General features: G+C 36.5%; 1 protein-coding gene across 2 annotated transcripts in view; it reads right to left on the bottom strand.

Moving 5' to 3' along the window:
- Nucleotides 1-17,948, bottom strand: part of PLA2G4A (phospholipase A2, group IVA (cytosolic, calcium-dependent)) — a 154,503-nt gene that overhangs the window by 74,500 nt on the left and 62,055 nt on the right. For both annotated transcript variants that reach the window (XM_011999161.1, XM_011999162.1), the window contains exons 4-5: nucleotides 10,278-10,426; nucleotides 9,226-9,339 (exon numbers count right to left, since the gene is read on the bottom strand). In XM_011999161.1, the coding sequence (XP_011854551.1) occupies nucleotides 9,226-9,339; nucleotides 10,278-10,426 (263 nt within the window). The remainder of the gene's footprint in view (nucleotides 1-9,225; nucleotides 9,340-10,277; nucleotides 10,427-17,948) is intronic.

The following is a 17,948-nucleotide window of genomic DNA, read 5'->3' as shown; positions in this document are numbered from 1 at the left end:
ATGCACATAACAAAATAATTTCAAACTTGAGAACCTATCCTATTAGTAAAGAGTTCTTCAAATATGCCATGACTTCCCTTATGTGCTCCAATATTTACAACACTTACTTTCAATAAAACATTATTTTGAACTCTGATCCCTAATTTACTCATTTTTTTTTCTAGGTAGAAACAAACAGCAATTAATCATCATATTGATTCAATCATTATGCACATCTTTCAAGAGAATTACATATTTTCTGCTTTATCCATATTTACTTGACCTGTGCAGGATAATAAATAAAGTCATTTTTAAAGGGTCATTTTTACTTAGAATCATGTTTCTGTACATTGTATCTCAATTGTGTAAAGAAGGAACAAGATGTGGATCTGCCAAGGAGGCAATCGAAGTGCAAAGCAGAAATTACAACCCCATCAATACATGCAAACCCACATCTAATAAATTCTGCATGTTTAAAAGTTGAATGAGACACTAGTAAAATAATTTTTTTCTTTTTTTTCTTCTTTTTTTTTTTTAGCTATAAAGTTTTTTAATCACCTGGGTGTAGGTGGACTGAGTCCGAAAAAGGAGTCAGCAAGGGGAGATAGGGGTGGGGCAGTTTTACAGGATTTGGGTAGGTAGTGGAAAATTACAGTTAAAGGGGATTGTTCTCTTGTGGGCAGGGGCGGGGGTCATAAGGTGCTTGGTGGGGAGCTCCAGAGACTTATTGTCCAGGAGAAGGAATGTCACAAGATAATATCAGCAGTTAAGGCAGGAACCGGCCATTTTCACTTATTTTGTGGTTCTTCAGTTGCCTCAGGTCATCTGGATGTATATGTGTAGGCTTGGGCTCAGAGGCCTGACATTCCTGTCTTCTTATATTAATAAGAAAAACAAAACAAAATAGTGGTGAAGTGTTGGGGCAGCAAACATTTTTGGGGGTGGTATGGAGAGATAAAGGGCAATGTTTCTCAGGGCTGCTTGGGGTGGGATTAGGGGCGGTGTGGGAAGGGTGGCGTGGGAACCTAGAATGGGAGAGATTAAACTGAAGAAAGTTTTTGTGGTAAGGGGTGATATTGTGGGGTTGTTAGAAGGAGCATTCGTCGCATAGAATGATGGGTGATGGCCTGGATACAGTTTTGTATGAATTGAGAATTATTTTTCAATATATAGTCATGTACTACATAGTGATGTTTCAGTGATGAAACACATTTGCAACAGTGGTCCCCATGAGATTATAATGCCATATTTTTATTGTATCTTTTGTATGCTTAGATATGTTTGTTTATATATGCAAATGCTTACCATTGTGTTGCAAATGCCTATCATATTCAGTGCAGTAACATGACTTGCAGCTTAGGCGCAATAGGTTGTACCACATAACCTAGGTGTATAGCAGGCTGTACCATCTAGGTTTATGTAAGCACACTTTATGATGTTCACACAATAATGAAGTCACCTAAGGATGCATTTCTCAGCATGTATCCCCACTGCTAAGCAATATATAGGTATACATAATATTTTTAGTAAAATAAATTAGCTTTTCCTACCAGGAATCATCTAATTCATTACCCAAGAATTCAGGATAATTCAGGAGTGTCTACCTCCCCCCTAAAATAATTGTTCTTAACAGACCTGAAAGACTTTTAAAAACCATTGTCTTCCCTGTGGCCATGTTCTACACTCTCATAGTTTCCTCCTTACATTTGATGATAATCTCATGTTCCTTAATTTAAGGTCCTTTTTACTAGGTGGACATCAGTGGAAATTCTGAAGATCTGGGTAACCATTAGCTTTCATACAATAAGCCAGATATCCTAAACCACTACTACCAAACCACTCTACTACCTCTTTTTTCTCAGACTGTCTAACTTTTCTCTTTTAAACTTCATTACTTTCACTACTCCTGTCTGAGCACTTGTCAGGTTTATAGCACCTCCTGGAAGTGCATTCATGTATTCATTCATCCAAAAATGGTTCAAGTGCCTCATGTGTGCCCGGCTGGATACACAATGGTAAATAACCTAGTCATGTTTTACTCCATGACAGAACTTACCATCCAACAGAGGAATCCCAAGAATGCAAGAGCATTCTGAAACACCCTAAAATTTAAAAGTTATAAATTGCCATAAAAGTCATAAAAGTCTCACTTGTTTCAATTGTTAGTAACCCAAAATAAAAATGCATTCTCTGTTAAAGCCAGGAATTACTTGAGCCACATTTGAACTCTGTCCTGCATCAATATCTGAGAGTTTTAACATCTCAGCCAAAGGTCTCTCAACTTTCTTACAAAATTATATCGTTCTCTTGCTTCTCTCCAAACTCCACTTTGTCTCAACAACTTATTTAAATTGCAGTCTTTGTTTTCAAACATCAATACATGGTTTTCCAATGACATCATCCTGAGACTAACAACATTCTGAATTCACCATAAAAACTCCCTTCTTTTTTTCAACTTTGTCACTAACTCTTCTGTGGAACTATCTTATTCATTTTCAAGTTGCACTCGTGAGTAAGCAACAATCAAAGAAAGCAATCAGCCAAAATCAGAGAGATGCCACAGGAGCCACGAGGAATGGCTATTTTTAACACTAACTTCTAAATACAGATGGCAAACTAAAATACAAGATCAACTTAGAGACAACTTTTTTCAAAGTGTTGGACAAAACAAACTAATTTCATCCAGAGAAATAAAGAAGCATAATCTTATCTGCTTCCAAGCCTAAGCATTTTCATGATTCTTTTGAAGTGGGCTACTTTGTTTCTCGAAACACTCTAAATTCTGAATATTCTAGACCTTTCCACTTTAAAATGGGCCACTGTAACCCAAAACTACATTTGACACATTCAGTCATGAGTGACTGGTGCATTCTGAACTATCTTGAAACAAATGATCACTGCATCGATAAGCTCTACCATTAGTATTTAAATAACAAGTTCATTTTGGTCCGTAAGTTCAAACAAATAAGTATGTTTGATATCCAGTTAAATCAGCTTCATAAAGCACACGATACATATTTAGTTAAATCTGGTCAATTATAATTAGAGTGAGAATATTTAATATTTATTTAGTGCTTAATGGGCCAGGAAGTATTTTAATATGTTGTATGCATTAACCTATCTAACTGTAACCACAACCTAAAAGGTAGGTACTATATGTAACCCTGTTTTACAGATGAGGATGCATGGCAAAGTCAGAAAAAATAACATGTCCACCATCACATGGTTAATAAGTAGCAGAATCATGATTCCATCTTGGGAAGTGGCCATCTGACTCTGAGTCTGGGTCAAAAGCAGCAGGTTGTGCCAGCATCTCTCAAACAACAATTCTGATGTTCTAAACTTTTGACTCCAACAAATACAATTTAACCCAGATTTTATCAATGGCAGCCCTAAAATTGTCTTTCTCCCCCAAAAAACAGTTATAAAAGTTGAGTGATAAAATCACAGTCTAAGGAAGAGCGTAATTCAGCTTTCCACCTTCAGCGGATCCTCACTGCTTCTAAGCAATCATTGCATTCAACTCTACTTGACACATTAAAGCTGTGCCAAGCGTGACTTTCCTCAAATCACTCTACACTCCCCATTCTAGTCACTTTCTACAGAAGCAGTCTGTGGTAAGCTGCACCCACCTTTTTGTTTTCCATATCAACATTCTTGGTATCTCTACCTACTAACGTTTTGCTTGCTAATGCTTCTGAGGAAAAAGTCAGAAGTTCCCTCTCAGTTCCTCATTACCTGGTCACGAACCTTCCGTAACTCACTACTGTAAGTAAGATAACATCAAAACTCCTACATCTCACATTTCTACTCTGCTATGGTCTCATCCCAATGTACCTCTTCTTCCTTCATGAACGGATGATCTGTTCCCATCAAACTTGTCTAGGCACAGTTTCCCAAACATGCTCTGTCCTTTCTAGTCCAATGCCTTCAATTAGGCTATTCTCTTCACCAGGACTACCTTCCGCCCCTTTAGAGACCCAACCCCCTCAACCACACCCTTTCTTTAAGGACATGCCTAAGCCATTGATGTCTACTGTCACCCGCAATGATCCTGCTCCCTCAGCCCTGCCTTCACCTCTCTGACCTGATCTCCTCCCAGTCTCCCTCCCACTCTTTCTTTGTGCTCCAGCCACACTCTCCTACTTGCTGTTACTTACCTTGCTAGGCAAACTCTGCTTCAGAGCCTTTCTACTTGGAGTGCCTTCTGTCCTCAGATACCCTCAGAGATGCCTTTCTTAACCAAATTTTTGGAACTGCCTTTGTGACAGTTCACAATACACACACATATACACACTGCCCCATTCTCTGTCCCTAGTTTAGTTAGCACTTGTCATTATCATCATCTGGCAGGAGTATCTTTTACATATTTACCTTGCTTTTCATCTGTCTTGCTAAGTAGAATGTAAGTTTTGTGAGGGTAGGGATTCTTGTTCATTTTGTTCTCTGCTGAAATAGGCAGTGCCTAAAGAGTGTCTACCACATAGTGAAGGCTCAATAGTTATTTGTAAAATGAATTAATTAATGAATAAATAATTTATTCTTATGACTCTCACTGTACACATTGCCTGCACTGTCCATTTATCATACATAAATATTAAACTCTATTTAATGATACGCTGAAGTTTGTAGGGGTAAAGTATACTGTTGTCTGCTACCTCCTTTTAAATGCATCAGAAGAGTAATTTTTTGGTAAAATGGTAATTATAGAATCTAGGTGGCAGTTATATGATGTTCACCGTATAAATCTTTCAACTTTTTATACGTTGAACATTTTTATAATAAAATTTAAAGAATAATAATGCTTTAGAGGGGTCTTCTCTAACTATACAAACTTCAGTTGCCCACCAACTGTTTTCTACTGCATACTTTTATTTTCTTCACAGTATTTCTCATTAGCTGATGGCGTGTTGATCATTCTTTTGCTCATCATTGCCTGTTTACTTTCCCTATTAGAATGCAAGCTCCCTGGAGAATTCCCAGGATACTATCACCTAGAATACTGCCTGAAACATAACAGTTGTTTAATAAATAACTTCTCAAGTAAGTCAATGAATAGATACCTCATGATACTGTTTATTATTACCTGTCAGTTTACACATGAAAGTATACTTTCCAAACAGATTCTTAGTTCCTTGAAAATTGTACTTTTGTGCAGTTTTTTTCACTATTTAGCAACATTTTAGGAGCACAATAGAGGCTTACATTCTTCTCACATTAATAACACAATCTATTGACAAGTTAGTATTTTAAAATTATATAATACTATATAAATGATAGATTTTTATTCTTGCATTATTATCACTTAGCTTCCATATATGTAAAATGAGAATAACGGAAAGCTTTTGGGTGAAGAAAGCCAAATGAAAATAAGGTATTGTACTTTAAGTGCAAGCTAAACATTGGGTACACAGGAACGTAATGATGGGAAAAACAGACACTGGAGACTCCGAAAGTGGGGAGAGAAGGAAAGGAGCAAGAGTTGAAACACTATGTATTGGATACCATGTTCACTACTTGGATGATAGGATCATTAGAATCCCAAACCTCAGTATCATGCAACACACCCATATAACAAACCTGTACATGTACCTCCTGAACCTAACGTAAAAAATAAAACAGGCTGAGTGTGGTGGCTCACACCTGTAATCCCAGCATTTTGGGAGGCTGAGACGGGAAGATCACTTGAGGTTAGGAGTTCGAGAACAGTCTAGCCAACAGGGTGAAACCCTGTCTCTACTAAAATACAAAAATTAGCCAGGCCTGATGGCCCTTGCCTGTAATCTCAGCTACTCGGGAGGCTGAGACACGGGAATGGCTTGAACTCAGGAGGCAGAGTTTGCAGTGAAGCAAGATCATGCCCCTGCACTCCAGCCTGGGCAATAGAGTGAGACTCTGTCTCAAAAAATAAATAAATAAAAATAAAAATAAAATATTTTTAAAAGAAGAGAAGTATTCTTTCTAGATCACAGAATTTTACAAATTAGAAAGGAGGTTAGAAAAAATTTAATCCAACCCTTCATTTTACAGATGAAGAAAATAAGACTCAGAAAGAAAGGATAACAATTCAAACATTCTGGAGAGCTATGAATGACAGAGACAAAATGAGGGTCCATCCTCTCAATTCCCAGTTTCGACTCCAAGTGAGTAAAGCAGGGCCCTGGGAATCTGCCCAACTCCATTTGGAAGCTCCTGTTATTTCTCCAGCGTCTCCTGGACACAGAAATCACTCTATGTTGACTCAGTATTAACGTTTGCATGACAAAACTATGAAAGAGTTTTTGCTAATACTATTTTACCTTGAAGAATTTGTTCACTCTTCACCAAATCTAAGTGCTGTTTTTCCTCCACTGGGTTGCCATAACTATCTTCAAGGCTTACATCTCTTCTCTCCCATTGCTCCCTCACCACCTCCTCTCTCTTACAACCTCTGTAAACATTGTAGAATGATCATCAGGAAGACTGGGATTCCCAGCTGAGGACAGAGGTTGGATAGCTGGGTGGCTTGCACAGGGCACTCCCACATGATCTGAGGAACAAGCAGGGGACTCTCCCCTTAGCCATCATGCTTACTTCTCTCCCAACTACCTCTGCAGCTCAAAGGATTATCATTCAGATAAAACTACCAAGAAGTCTGAAAACAGAGTAATGAAGAAAAGCCTGCTTGGATGACTGTTTTCTCAGGCACACTAAAAAAGTAGTTACATAAGCTTCTTTAAATTCAGGAATGTGGAAAGCCTTTTTAGAGCCCTGGGGATTACACATCTAGCCATAAAAAATGACAGAGGAGAGGAAATGAATGTTGTCCACAATATCTTCTCTTATAAGGAGTCTGTGTATCATGGACTAAAGTGACGAAAGAAAAAAAATGATTTCAGAAAGTCCAATCCATGCTTCCAAAGCCCTCAACAGACATTTACTGAGAGCCTATGCTAGCAACATGCAATAGCTAAGGCCTGAAGAGTTTAGCCTTTGACCACCTCTACACGCTCTTCCCTATGATTCAGCAAAATGGATCTGCCAAGCCGTTTATCTTGCTGTGCCCCAGCTTGCTTTCTTCTTTCAAGACTCTGGCCTTCAGCAATCTGTTCTGCCCAGAATGCTCATAACTACTTTACTGATGAAATCCTCTCTTTTCTTAAGGTGTAATAACAGCAACAATGACAAGTAACATTTATATAGTGCCTAATATGTACCAGAAACTGTTCTAAGCCCTGTATGTATACATGAGTACATCTATGTGTTTATAGTATCAATATATTTAATCACTTATTTTGATTACTTTATAGTATTAACATACTTTTAATCACTTTCAATCACGTATTGAATTATATGCTTAATATATAAACTAAATAATATGTAAGCATATATTGAACCATAAAATATATCAAATTATAATTAAATATGTTTATATGTAATATACATTATACTATATATTATCATATGCATATATTATATATACATAAATAAAATTAACTTGTTTAAACATAATGATTCCCTTAGAAGATATTATTTCTATTTTATAGGTGAGTAAACTGAGGAACAGAAGAGTTACGTGTTATTTTCCCAGAATAAAACAGATGGCAAGGAACAGAACTGGAATTTAAATACCAAACAGCCTGTCTTTCAATGCCAACGTGTTAACCACAGTTCACCGTTCAACTTGTTCAAAATCAGCTACTGCTATGGAGACATCCCTGGCCTCCTCTCACAAAATGATCGTTCTTTATTCTGCCTTCCCACAGCACTCTATACATATCTCATTGGTACTTATCTCACCATCTGGGGATTTCTTTTTATCACATGTATGTATCTCCCTACTTCCACTTCTCATTTCAACCCTTACTCACCTCCTTCCCAGAGGGAGATAACTGACGGAAGAATTTCCTGTGCTTTATTCTCTATATTCCTTGAACAAAACATAATGGCTGGCGTACAGCAGATCTTCAATAAATGTTTGTAAAAGGAATGAATGAAATAGCATTAAAAGGGGTCGACAGAATTGTGGGGAGTGCATCTCTTGGCATGAGACAGAAGAAATGCTTTCTGCAGCAGGTGGAAGCACCAAGGAGTGCATGGACCAGAGCATCCTCAAGGTACCTAGGCCATTCTGATTGTATGGACTAGTCAAGAAGCTCATTTGGGCTAAGCTGGTTTCTAAATAGGCACACATTCATTCCATAAATGTCATCGATGTAATTAATTCTGTAGGCACATTTAATCAGTATTTCAAGTTTTCTGACCTAGAGGATTTTAGTTTACAAGAGGATAATGAAAAATTGAACAGTATAAATAATTTAGTCCCAATGAATACCATAGATAATTATCATGGAGACTCAAAGGAGGAAGATTCATTAGGCATAGTAACAGGAAAGGCAACATGGAGTAGCTGAGAGTTAAGGGAGAGGTAGGTTGAGGTGAGTGGAGGTACTTGGAAAATCATTCTAAAGATGTGCGGAAACACATTGTCTCTCCCAACAACAAGAAATTAGTATGTTAACCAGCCTTACACATACAGGCCCACCAGTTGTTTACATTTCTTACTATAAACTACTAAATTAGTTTCATATAGAATTCAAAATCCAATGAGTTTATTCTGTACGAAATAATTTCCCTAAGGTTTCATTATTCCAAAATAAACTATCAAAATTTCAGAAATGCAGCAAACCCAGAAAGTCAAAAATAACAATAACCTCCCATCATTCCTTCTGGCCTTTCGCTGCTTTGTCCCTAGTTACTTGAGGATTCTCTGAGACGGAAATTATTCCCCCAGAGAGATTTATTGCTAAACGTGGTTTTGGAATAGTTTGAATTTTCTAACATTTTTCATTGAGTTTACTTGTTATCTCTCTCTCTGTGTGTGTGTCTCTCTCTCTGTCTCTCTTTCTCTCCACACCCCACCATTCCTCTCAGATTTTGCATCTTTTTTTATTCTCCCCAATTTTTTGTATTAAATCTGCCAATGGAGTCCAAAGGCATTGCTGAATCCCAAAGTCATCATTTGGAGCCACAAAGGAGATTAAAGCCTCAGTAGTGTTTGATATAATACCTCAACCAAAGTTTATAGATATCAGAATAATTTTTAAAATTAGGACAAAAAGTAAAAAGAAAAACAAAATTTTCCTTTAAAAAGCAAACATTCTAAAAACAAATAAATACAATTTTCCAAGTGTTAAACCCAACTTCCCAGAATCAATAGACTTTATCTAACCTAAGGTTGGAATATAATTCTGCAGTGTTACTTACTTGGTTGAAAATAAAAGGAACTTCTTTCTTCTCTCCCACCTTCATTGAAGATACAGGAAATGTTGCGGTCCCTAGAGTTTCATCCATGACATAATTGGCATCCATTAACGTAATCTATAGAGTAAAATGTAGAGCACAAAAATAAAATTTCCCATGGATCTTTGGAAATAACATCTATAATTTCTACCACAATTTAAAAAATGAAGCTCTCCAATGACATTTAACAGTCATTTGAAGATCTCAATATTTAATTGGTAACAATACTTCTATCTTTTTCTTTTTTTTTAATTTGTGAGACAGGGTCTCACTCACCAGGCTGGAGTGCAGTGGCGGGATCTCGGCTCACTGCAACCTCCACCTCCCAAATTCAAGAAAATCTCCTGCTTCAACCTCCTGAGTAGCTCGGATTACAGGCAAGTGCCACCACTTCCAGCAATTTTTTGTACTTTTAATAGAGACAGGGTCTTGCCATGTTGGCCAGGCTGGTCTCGAGCTCCTGACTTCAAATGATCTGCCGGCCTCGGTGCTCTGAAAATGCTGTGGCATGAGCCACAGTACCCGGCCAATCTTTTCCTTCTGAGTACTGTGTTTGCTATGAGATAATAATTTTTCACATTTTCCTGATTGACTTATTCAGTTATCATGTTTTCAAAAATTAAACTTTATCTCTTCTCTAGTTTGGAATATGAGTAAGATACTAATGTAGAAAGTCAATACAAATATTTTGGGAAAAATTAATTTTCACTTTTCAAAAAGGTCATTTAAAAAATTTTTATTCTGTTATACTGGGATTCTCCCCTTTACAGCAGAAAATATGTTTTCTCCAAAGCACGTGGGGAGGAGGGCAGTTTTCCCAACCCTACCTAACTCCTGTATGTCCTGATAGACACTCATATTATTTGACAGACACCATTTAGATTCTAATCTACCAAGCTGCCCAGGCTAACTCCAGCTATAGCTAATAGGAACAAGAAGGCAGTAAAAGAAAAAACTTAAGCATGTCTCTCAACATGAATCACAACCATCTAACAGCATCCAAATGGTTCACTTACCTCCAAAACATTTTCCTGATTAGGATCCAGAATAAATTCAAAGGTCTCATTCCACACAGGGTTTATATCATTATTGAAGTGTCTTGTTCTCTTCCTGCTGTCAGGGGTTGTAGAGATAAAAAGTTCCACATAGGGATCTGGAGTATCAACTACAGATAGTAAACACAAACAAGAAGGAGATAGAAAAGTGATTCATAGTTCCTAATGTTTTTATTAATATATGCTGTCAGTTTATTTTCAATGAATCTGTAGTAATGTATTTAAATGTCTGAGACAAGATAATATACACATAATAGAAAAACATCATAGGGTGATATTTTTATATATGTCGCTGTCCTTCATAATAGTCTTGTGAGAGAGAATTGTTTATTAAGTGATTTATTCAGAATTCCTCCATCCATCTAGAGAGGACAGGTTCACAGCAGTCAACATCTCAGTCAAGCTACTACAGGATGATAACAATGTCACCCAGCTAATGCCAGCATGACCTTCACCCAGGACTGTGACAGTGACAAGATCATGGGTTTAAAAGCAGAGACAAATTCACAGACCTACTGTGAACTCATTTTTGACAAAGGTGCCAAGAACATACATTGGGGGAAAACAGTCTCTTCGATAAATGGTTCTGGGAAAACTGGATCTGCACATGCAGGAGAATGAAGCTACACTCCTCTCTCTTGCCATATACAATAATCAAATAAAAATGGATTAAAAATTTAAATGTAAGACCTCAAACTATAAAACTACAACAAGAAAACATGGGGGAAAATCTCTAGGACAACAGTCTGGGCAAAAATTTATTGAGCAATACCACATAGGTACAGACAATCAAAGCAAAAATGGGCAAATGGGATCACATCAAATTAAAAAGCTTTTTTGCAGACCAAAGGAAAAAAGTATCAACAAAATGAAGAGACAACCCACAGAATGGGAGAAAATATTTGCAAACTACCCATCTGACAGGGAATTAATAACCAGAATATATAAGGAGCTCAAAAACTCTGTAGAAAAACATCTAATAATCTATCCAACAAAATGAGCAAATGATTTGAATAGGCAGTTCTCCAAAGAAGACATACAAATGGGAAACAGGCATATGAAAAGTGCTCAACATCACTGATCATCAGAGAAATGCAAATCAAAATTATGATGAGATATCATCTCACCCAGTTAAAATGGCTTATATTCAGGCAATAACAAATGCTAGCAAGGATGTGGAGGAAAGGGATCTTTTGTACAATGTTGGTGGGAATGTAAATTAGTACAACCACTATGTAGAATAATTTGGAGGTTCCTCAAAAACCTAAAAATAGAACTACCACATGATCAAGCAATCCCACTGCTGAGTATATTCTCAAGAGCAAGGAATCAGTTTATTGGGGAAATATCTGTACTCCTGTGTTCATTGCAGCACTATATACAATAGCTAAGATTTAGAAGCACCGTAAGTGTCCATCAACAGATGAATGGATAAAGAAAATGTGTTACAGATACACAATGGAGTGTTACTCAGCTACAAAGAAGAATGAGATCTTGTCATTTGCATGGATGGAACTGGAAGTCATTATCTTAAGTGAAGTAAGCCAGGCACAGAAAGACAAACATCACATATTCTCACTTATTTGTGGGATCTAAGAATCAAAACAATTGAACCCATGGACAGGGCAGAAAGATGATTACCAGAGACTGGGAGGAGTAGTAGGGGGCTGGAGGGGAGGTGGGGATGGTTAATGGATACAAAAAAAAAACACACACACACACAACAGAAAAATGAATAAGACTTGCTATTTGATAGCACAACAGGGTGAATATAGTCAATAATAACGTAATTGTCCATTTAAAAATAACCAAAAGAGTGTAATTGGATTATTTGTAACAAATCAAAAATGCTTCAGAGGATGGACACCCTATTCTCAATGATGTGATTATTTTACACTGCATACCTATATCAAAGCATTTCACATACCCCATAAATATATACACCTACTATGTACTCACAAAAATTAAAAAGTAAAAAGGAAAAAGGAAAACAGATTGAATTTTTTTTTAAAAAAAAAAGATTATATTTGTCAATGTCAGAAAAATCATCCTGGTTACTTTATCAGATAAAATAATGGAACTCATTGTGAGAAGAATATCACTTATTGTTATAGAGTTGCCTTGTATGATTATACAGATTGTGCACCGAACAACTTTAAGGGGTGGCACTCATATTAAAAATCAACATGTATTTATTATGGCAATATTCAGATGGAAATGAGGTGTCTCTAGGAAGTAACAATTTTTTTATTTTTTCTTTTTTGAGACTCGCTCTGTTGCCAGGCTGGAGTGCAGTGGCACGATTTCAGCTCACTGCAACCTCCACCTCCTGGTTCAAGCAATTTTCGTACCTCAGCCTCCCAAGTAACTGGGGTTACAGGCACATGACACTATGCCTGGCTAATTTTTGTATATTCAGTAGAGACAGAGTTTCAGCATGTTGGCCAGGATGGTCTCGATCTCCTGACCTTGTGATCCACCCGCCTCGGACTGCCAAAGTGCTGGGATTATAGGCACGAGCCACCATGCCTGGCCAGTAACAGTTTTGTCTGTTTCACATAAATACCCACTTGAATCAGGGTATGATATGTGTGCCCACTGAAATAGAACAAAACAATTGCAAATAAAGAAAATATTTTAATTTTCTCCCATTACATATATACTTAGCAACAAAGTGAGTGACCCAAACCGTGCAAATATTGGTCACTCCTTTTTCAGGATTCCACCGAATCCTTTAACGTCTTATAGCACTGGACACACTATATTTTATGGATGAAATTATATATCTATCTGTCTTTTCCTACAACACTATAAACAACTTGAGGGCAAATATCTTGTATTCCTCAGCTGTACATCTTGAGAAGCTAACAACAGAAAGCAACAATTACAGTATTTAAGGTTTCCTAACCTAAGGACTTGACTTTTCCATTTAACAGGTGCTTTTCCATGTGGACATTATAATTAATAACAAAAACAACAAATAACTAAGTAATGACTACAGGTATCTGTGCGAAGTACTTTACACACATTAGTCTCATTTAAACCTCACAATAGCGCTATAACGTAAGTACTTACTTTAGTGTCAAGGCAACAGGAACAGAGAGATGTTAAGCAGTCTGTTGAATACCACATAGCTAATAAGTATCAGGTCAAGATCTTGAACCTGGGTCATTTGACTACAACAATCATTTCTCTTATTACATCATGTTCCTCAGTAACAAAAATTAGATCATAAGGTACGGTATGGATTCTATAGAAAGAGGAGTTGGAATTAGAGGGAGAGAAAGAGAGGGTGAGAGCAAGAGTGAGGGAGGGAGCAGGGAGAGAAGAAGTACAGAGGTCCAAATAAAAAGATCCAACAATTGAAAATAAAGGAAAAGCAAAAATAATAGTTTCTGACCTATTGATTGGGTTTCCCCCCCAAAAAATTTTTAAATAGATGTTTTCTGTCAACAACAACTATGGTCATCAAAAAACATAATCAATGCCTTTCACTTAATTGTTCAGTATTGTTCCTGGTTCTTTATGTAGCCATCAGTTTCCTTAGATGCATGTGTATGTTTGCTGGCTGTTATTATAAAATGGAAGCATCTACAAACGAGGTATAAGCCTTTGAGACTGCCTTTAATTTTCTGGCTTAGACCTTACACATCATTGGTAAAGAGTTGTGGGGCAAAAGTGAGAGTGTGACATGAATGTGCAGGGTTCTTGTAAAAACACAGACCCCGACCTTCATTCCTGAAGACCCATTATCTGCATATCTGTAGTGGAACTAAGGGCTTGCAATTTTTAACAAAATAGTCTAGCTGACACTGATGTAGGTCATCTTCTGATCACACTTTTGATATCCTATTTTAGAGAAAAGGGAATAGCCATTCATTGCCATTTCTAACTCAGTGCTTTACCTCTCAACAGGACCAGGGAATACAAATCAGAAAACAAAAAGATTGACTGGGAAGGATGATAATACGAAACAGGCCAAAGAAGAAGAGAACATGTCATAGGGTAACATTATCACATTTTCAACCAGGAGGTGACTGCTTCTTTTCCTTAACCATGTTTCTACTGTATCACCAGTGCTCAGGATTACAAATCAGAAGTAAAACTCCATATTTAGAATAGCAGTTGGTAGAAAATTATCAAGAAAAATATGTAATTTGAAGGAAAGTATTCAATTAATGCTTCAAATTATGTGTTACGAAACATAGCCCTACATCATCTCATAGGGCCAGATTTTTCTCATAAGGCCAATGCTCTTTTTTTTTTAATCATTTTCCAAGAAGTAATAGAAAAAAAAAAAAAAAAAACACCAAGCCAAGCGAAAACCACCATGGAATACAAGGAGTGCGTGGGAACCGGAAGCATGCAGATGGCAAACACCATTCATTCATTCAACAAATACGTGAGTGCCTGCTATATGCCAGGAACTTCTCATTCACAAGCAGTTTAGCCTTGATAGGGAGCCAAACACTAAACTGAAAAATCGGATTATGGAAGTGAGTCAAATGTTAATAGCCTAATTTTAGAGGCAAGGTAAATCAAAGATAAGCAGTTACACTACCCCAGTGACTAGTAACTCAGTCACCCAGATTATTACACACAAATAAGGTCAAATTGTAGGTGGGGAAATTGCCTTTTCAGACTTGATCTTTACTTGAATCTTTGGGAAAGAAGAGGGTGAGGTCTTCTTGGCCCAAACAAGATGAAGCAGGCTACAATTGAGGTTCCTTGACAGGCACCAGACAGGAAAAGGAAGGGACAAATTGAAGCAGCATGAGTCAAACCATTATCTATCCATCTTCTCGCCATTTTAGACTCTCAATGGGTCTTATGTTTAACAAATTCTAACTCTGACAAAATGATAAATACCATAAAAACAATATGCCTACACCATGTTTATATGTTAAAACATCCACAGACTTTGTTTAAAAAGTCAGAATCCAGTTTAATAGCAGTCACATTGGATTTGCATTATTTAATTTTACTTTTAAAGTAAGTCAGCTTTCTAAAATATATGTCAGGAGTGGCAATGTTTCTAATTTCTCCTCTTGCTTCTTTAGCAAGAGACAAGATGTCAAAGGATGCTAGACAGTGGAAAACCACCAAAACTGCAGACTTTGATTTTGCAATCTGCAACAGCTCTAATCACTGTAAGCTAAGACACATCTATAACAGTGGTAGATAAGATAAAAAGAAGTTTAAGGCTGGTTTAAAGTTGGATTACAATAATAACATAGCTCAGTTTCTTTGTGTAATCTATAACCATCACTGGCATGGTAGCAAACAGAATTAGAAGATTTGAAAAGGAAGGTAGCCCACTTTGACAGTAAACACAGCCCAATACTTTAGAGAAGTTTCAAGAAATGAATTAAAGAAAAAGTTAAATGTAGAATTTGTTTTTTCCTGTACACTATACTTATTTCATGGCTTTGTGAATTAACGCCTATAGGGCAATTGAGTGTTGAGTCACTAACTCAGCCTAATCTTGATTATTTTCAGCCAAACAGGTGGTGAAGCAAAGATGTAATATGTGGGCAAAAACCCTTTTTACATCTCATCCTTTTATCTAAATCTTGACAAACAAAAAATATCGGGGGTGTGGGATACAGTTCTTTTTTCTCCCCATAAAGTTGACATGAAACTACATGCACCAGAAATAGCTTCAGAATTCCAGGGTTGTAAAACTTACTACTGAACCTCAGAAGTTAAAGAGCGCCTGCTCTGAAGTCATAACAGGTCCATCTGTCATTTCAGCTTTGTCCAAGTAATATATCATGTGATTCATGAACTCATGGCAGCTTCTAAACTCCTAGTTCTATTTTAAATATTCTCCATTTGCCTATTTTCCCTTCATCAGTAGCAACTTAAACCTCTTGTTTGAAATAAAGATTACAAGTAATTTGTTACAATTTAGGTGATAAATGGAAAAAAAAAAAAAAGCGCAAAGGGGAAAGTCCTCCCAAATGTGTAGTCAAAATATTTCCATTCTGAATAGCAATGGTGACATAGCTATTTTATATATATATATATAAAATATGTCCATTTATATATTATATATGTCCATTATATATATATATGATTAGTCCATTAATCTATCATAATAGCATATTATGACAGTGAGCTTAAAACAGCATTTCCCCAAATATAGTCCCTTGAAATACCATGACCTTCACGGACTCATCTGCAGTGCCTGTTAAAAACACAGAACCTTAGCACCTTCACTCAGATTCTCCAGCATGGGCTTGGAAATCTGCATTTTGACAACTTGAACAGGTGATTATTATGCATATATTTGAAGAACAGAGGCTTAATGTATAATATTACAAGGAACTAAAGAACAGTAGTGTAATAACACCCACAGATAAATTACAAACATTTTGACATTGAGAAGGAAACAAAGTTACTGGTCTTCTGTCAAGGAGTTAATCTGCCCATAGACTAGATTAAGCCCAGTCCAGTCATTCACTTCTATTTATCTCCAGACATAAAATACATTTTCAAATGGCCACGAGAAAATAAATCCAAGAATAAATTAAGTGTGGGTGTGTTAGTTGGCAATCTGTTTAAGGTGATGGACTGATGTTCAGATGTTATGCTTCAATCATCAACAAAGTAGAAACGACCTAACTAGAAGCAGTAAGACCAAAAATTAAAGGAAAATTTGCTGAAAGAAATGCCTCTGAATACTATTCTCAAATGTAGTCATTCCTTTGATACATTTATGACGTAATAATACTGCTAATTACACACAGAGATCTTAGAGCAGCTTTTATGATTATCAGCCTTTTCACTTCCCAGGTACTAAACTGGTTGAGGTATGAGGTAGGAGTTAAGATTCAGTATTTTTCCCCATGTAACCGATAGACCCAGCATTATTTACTGGTAATACTGCCTTTAACTCTTGCATTGCAGTATAAACTTTGCATTAATCAAGTGGTCACATAAGTGTGAGTCTGTTTCTGACATCCGTTCGTCTATTAGTCTATTAATCTATCATTTAAGCTTGCATCTGTACCGTGCCAATACCAAACTGTCTTAATTATAATATTTTTAAGACAAATTGTAATATCAGGTAGTCTAAGTCCTGGAACTTTGCTCAACATCTTCAGGATTATACTGGCAGTTACTTCATTTCCATACCTCAAGGATATCAACTAATATCTTATGGTTCTTGTCTGTTTTGTTAAGAAATCCACTCTTGTTCTTTTGCTTTTCAATATATTTTATTGGCTACAGAAAATACTCGGCCATTATATTTTCAAATATTACTTTTGCCCTATTCCCGCTCTCTTCTCAGTGCTTTTTATCATACCCCAGATATTCCTTATCTTTTTATTCTATATTTTATTTCCTTATTTGTCTTTTGTGTTTCAGTCTCGATATTTTCTATTGACCAATTTTTCAGTTCAGTAATTCCCTCTTTAACTGTTTTCAAACTACAATAAAATCAGCTACTGAGTTCTTAATTTATCGTGTTTTTCAGTTTAAAATTTTCCATTTGATTATTTTCTATATATTTGGTTTCCCGGTAAAATCCTCCATCTTAGCATCTATTTTCTTGAACATATTACTCTTAGTTATTTTAAGCTCCATATCCCATACTGTGGATCTATTATTTCTTGATCTTCTTTT

This window comes from Mandrillus leucophaeus, unplaced genomic scaffold (assembly GCF_000951045.1).
Source record: "Mandrillus leucophaeus isolate KB7577 unplaced genomic scaffold, Mleu.le_1.0 Scaffold584, whole genome shotgun sequence".
NCBI lineage: Eukaryota > Metazoa > Chordata > Mammalia > Primates > Cercopithecidae > Mandrillus > Mandrillus leucophaeus.
The sequence above is the reverse complement of the archived record's forward strand: the minus strand, read 5'-3'. Positions and strand labels throughout refer to the sequence as shown.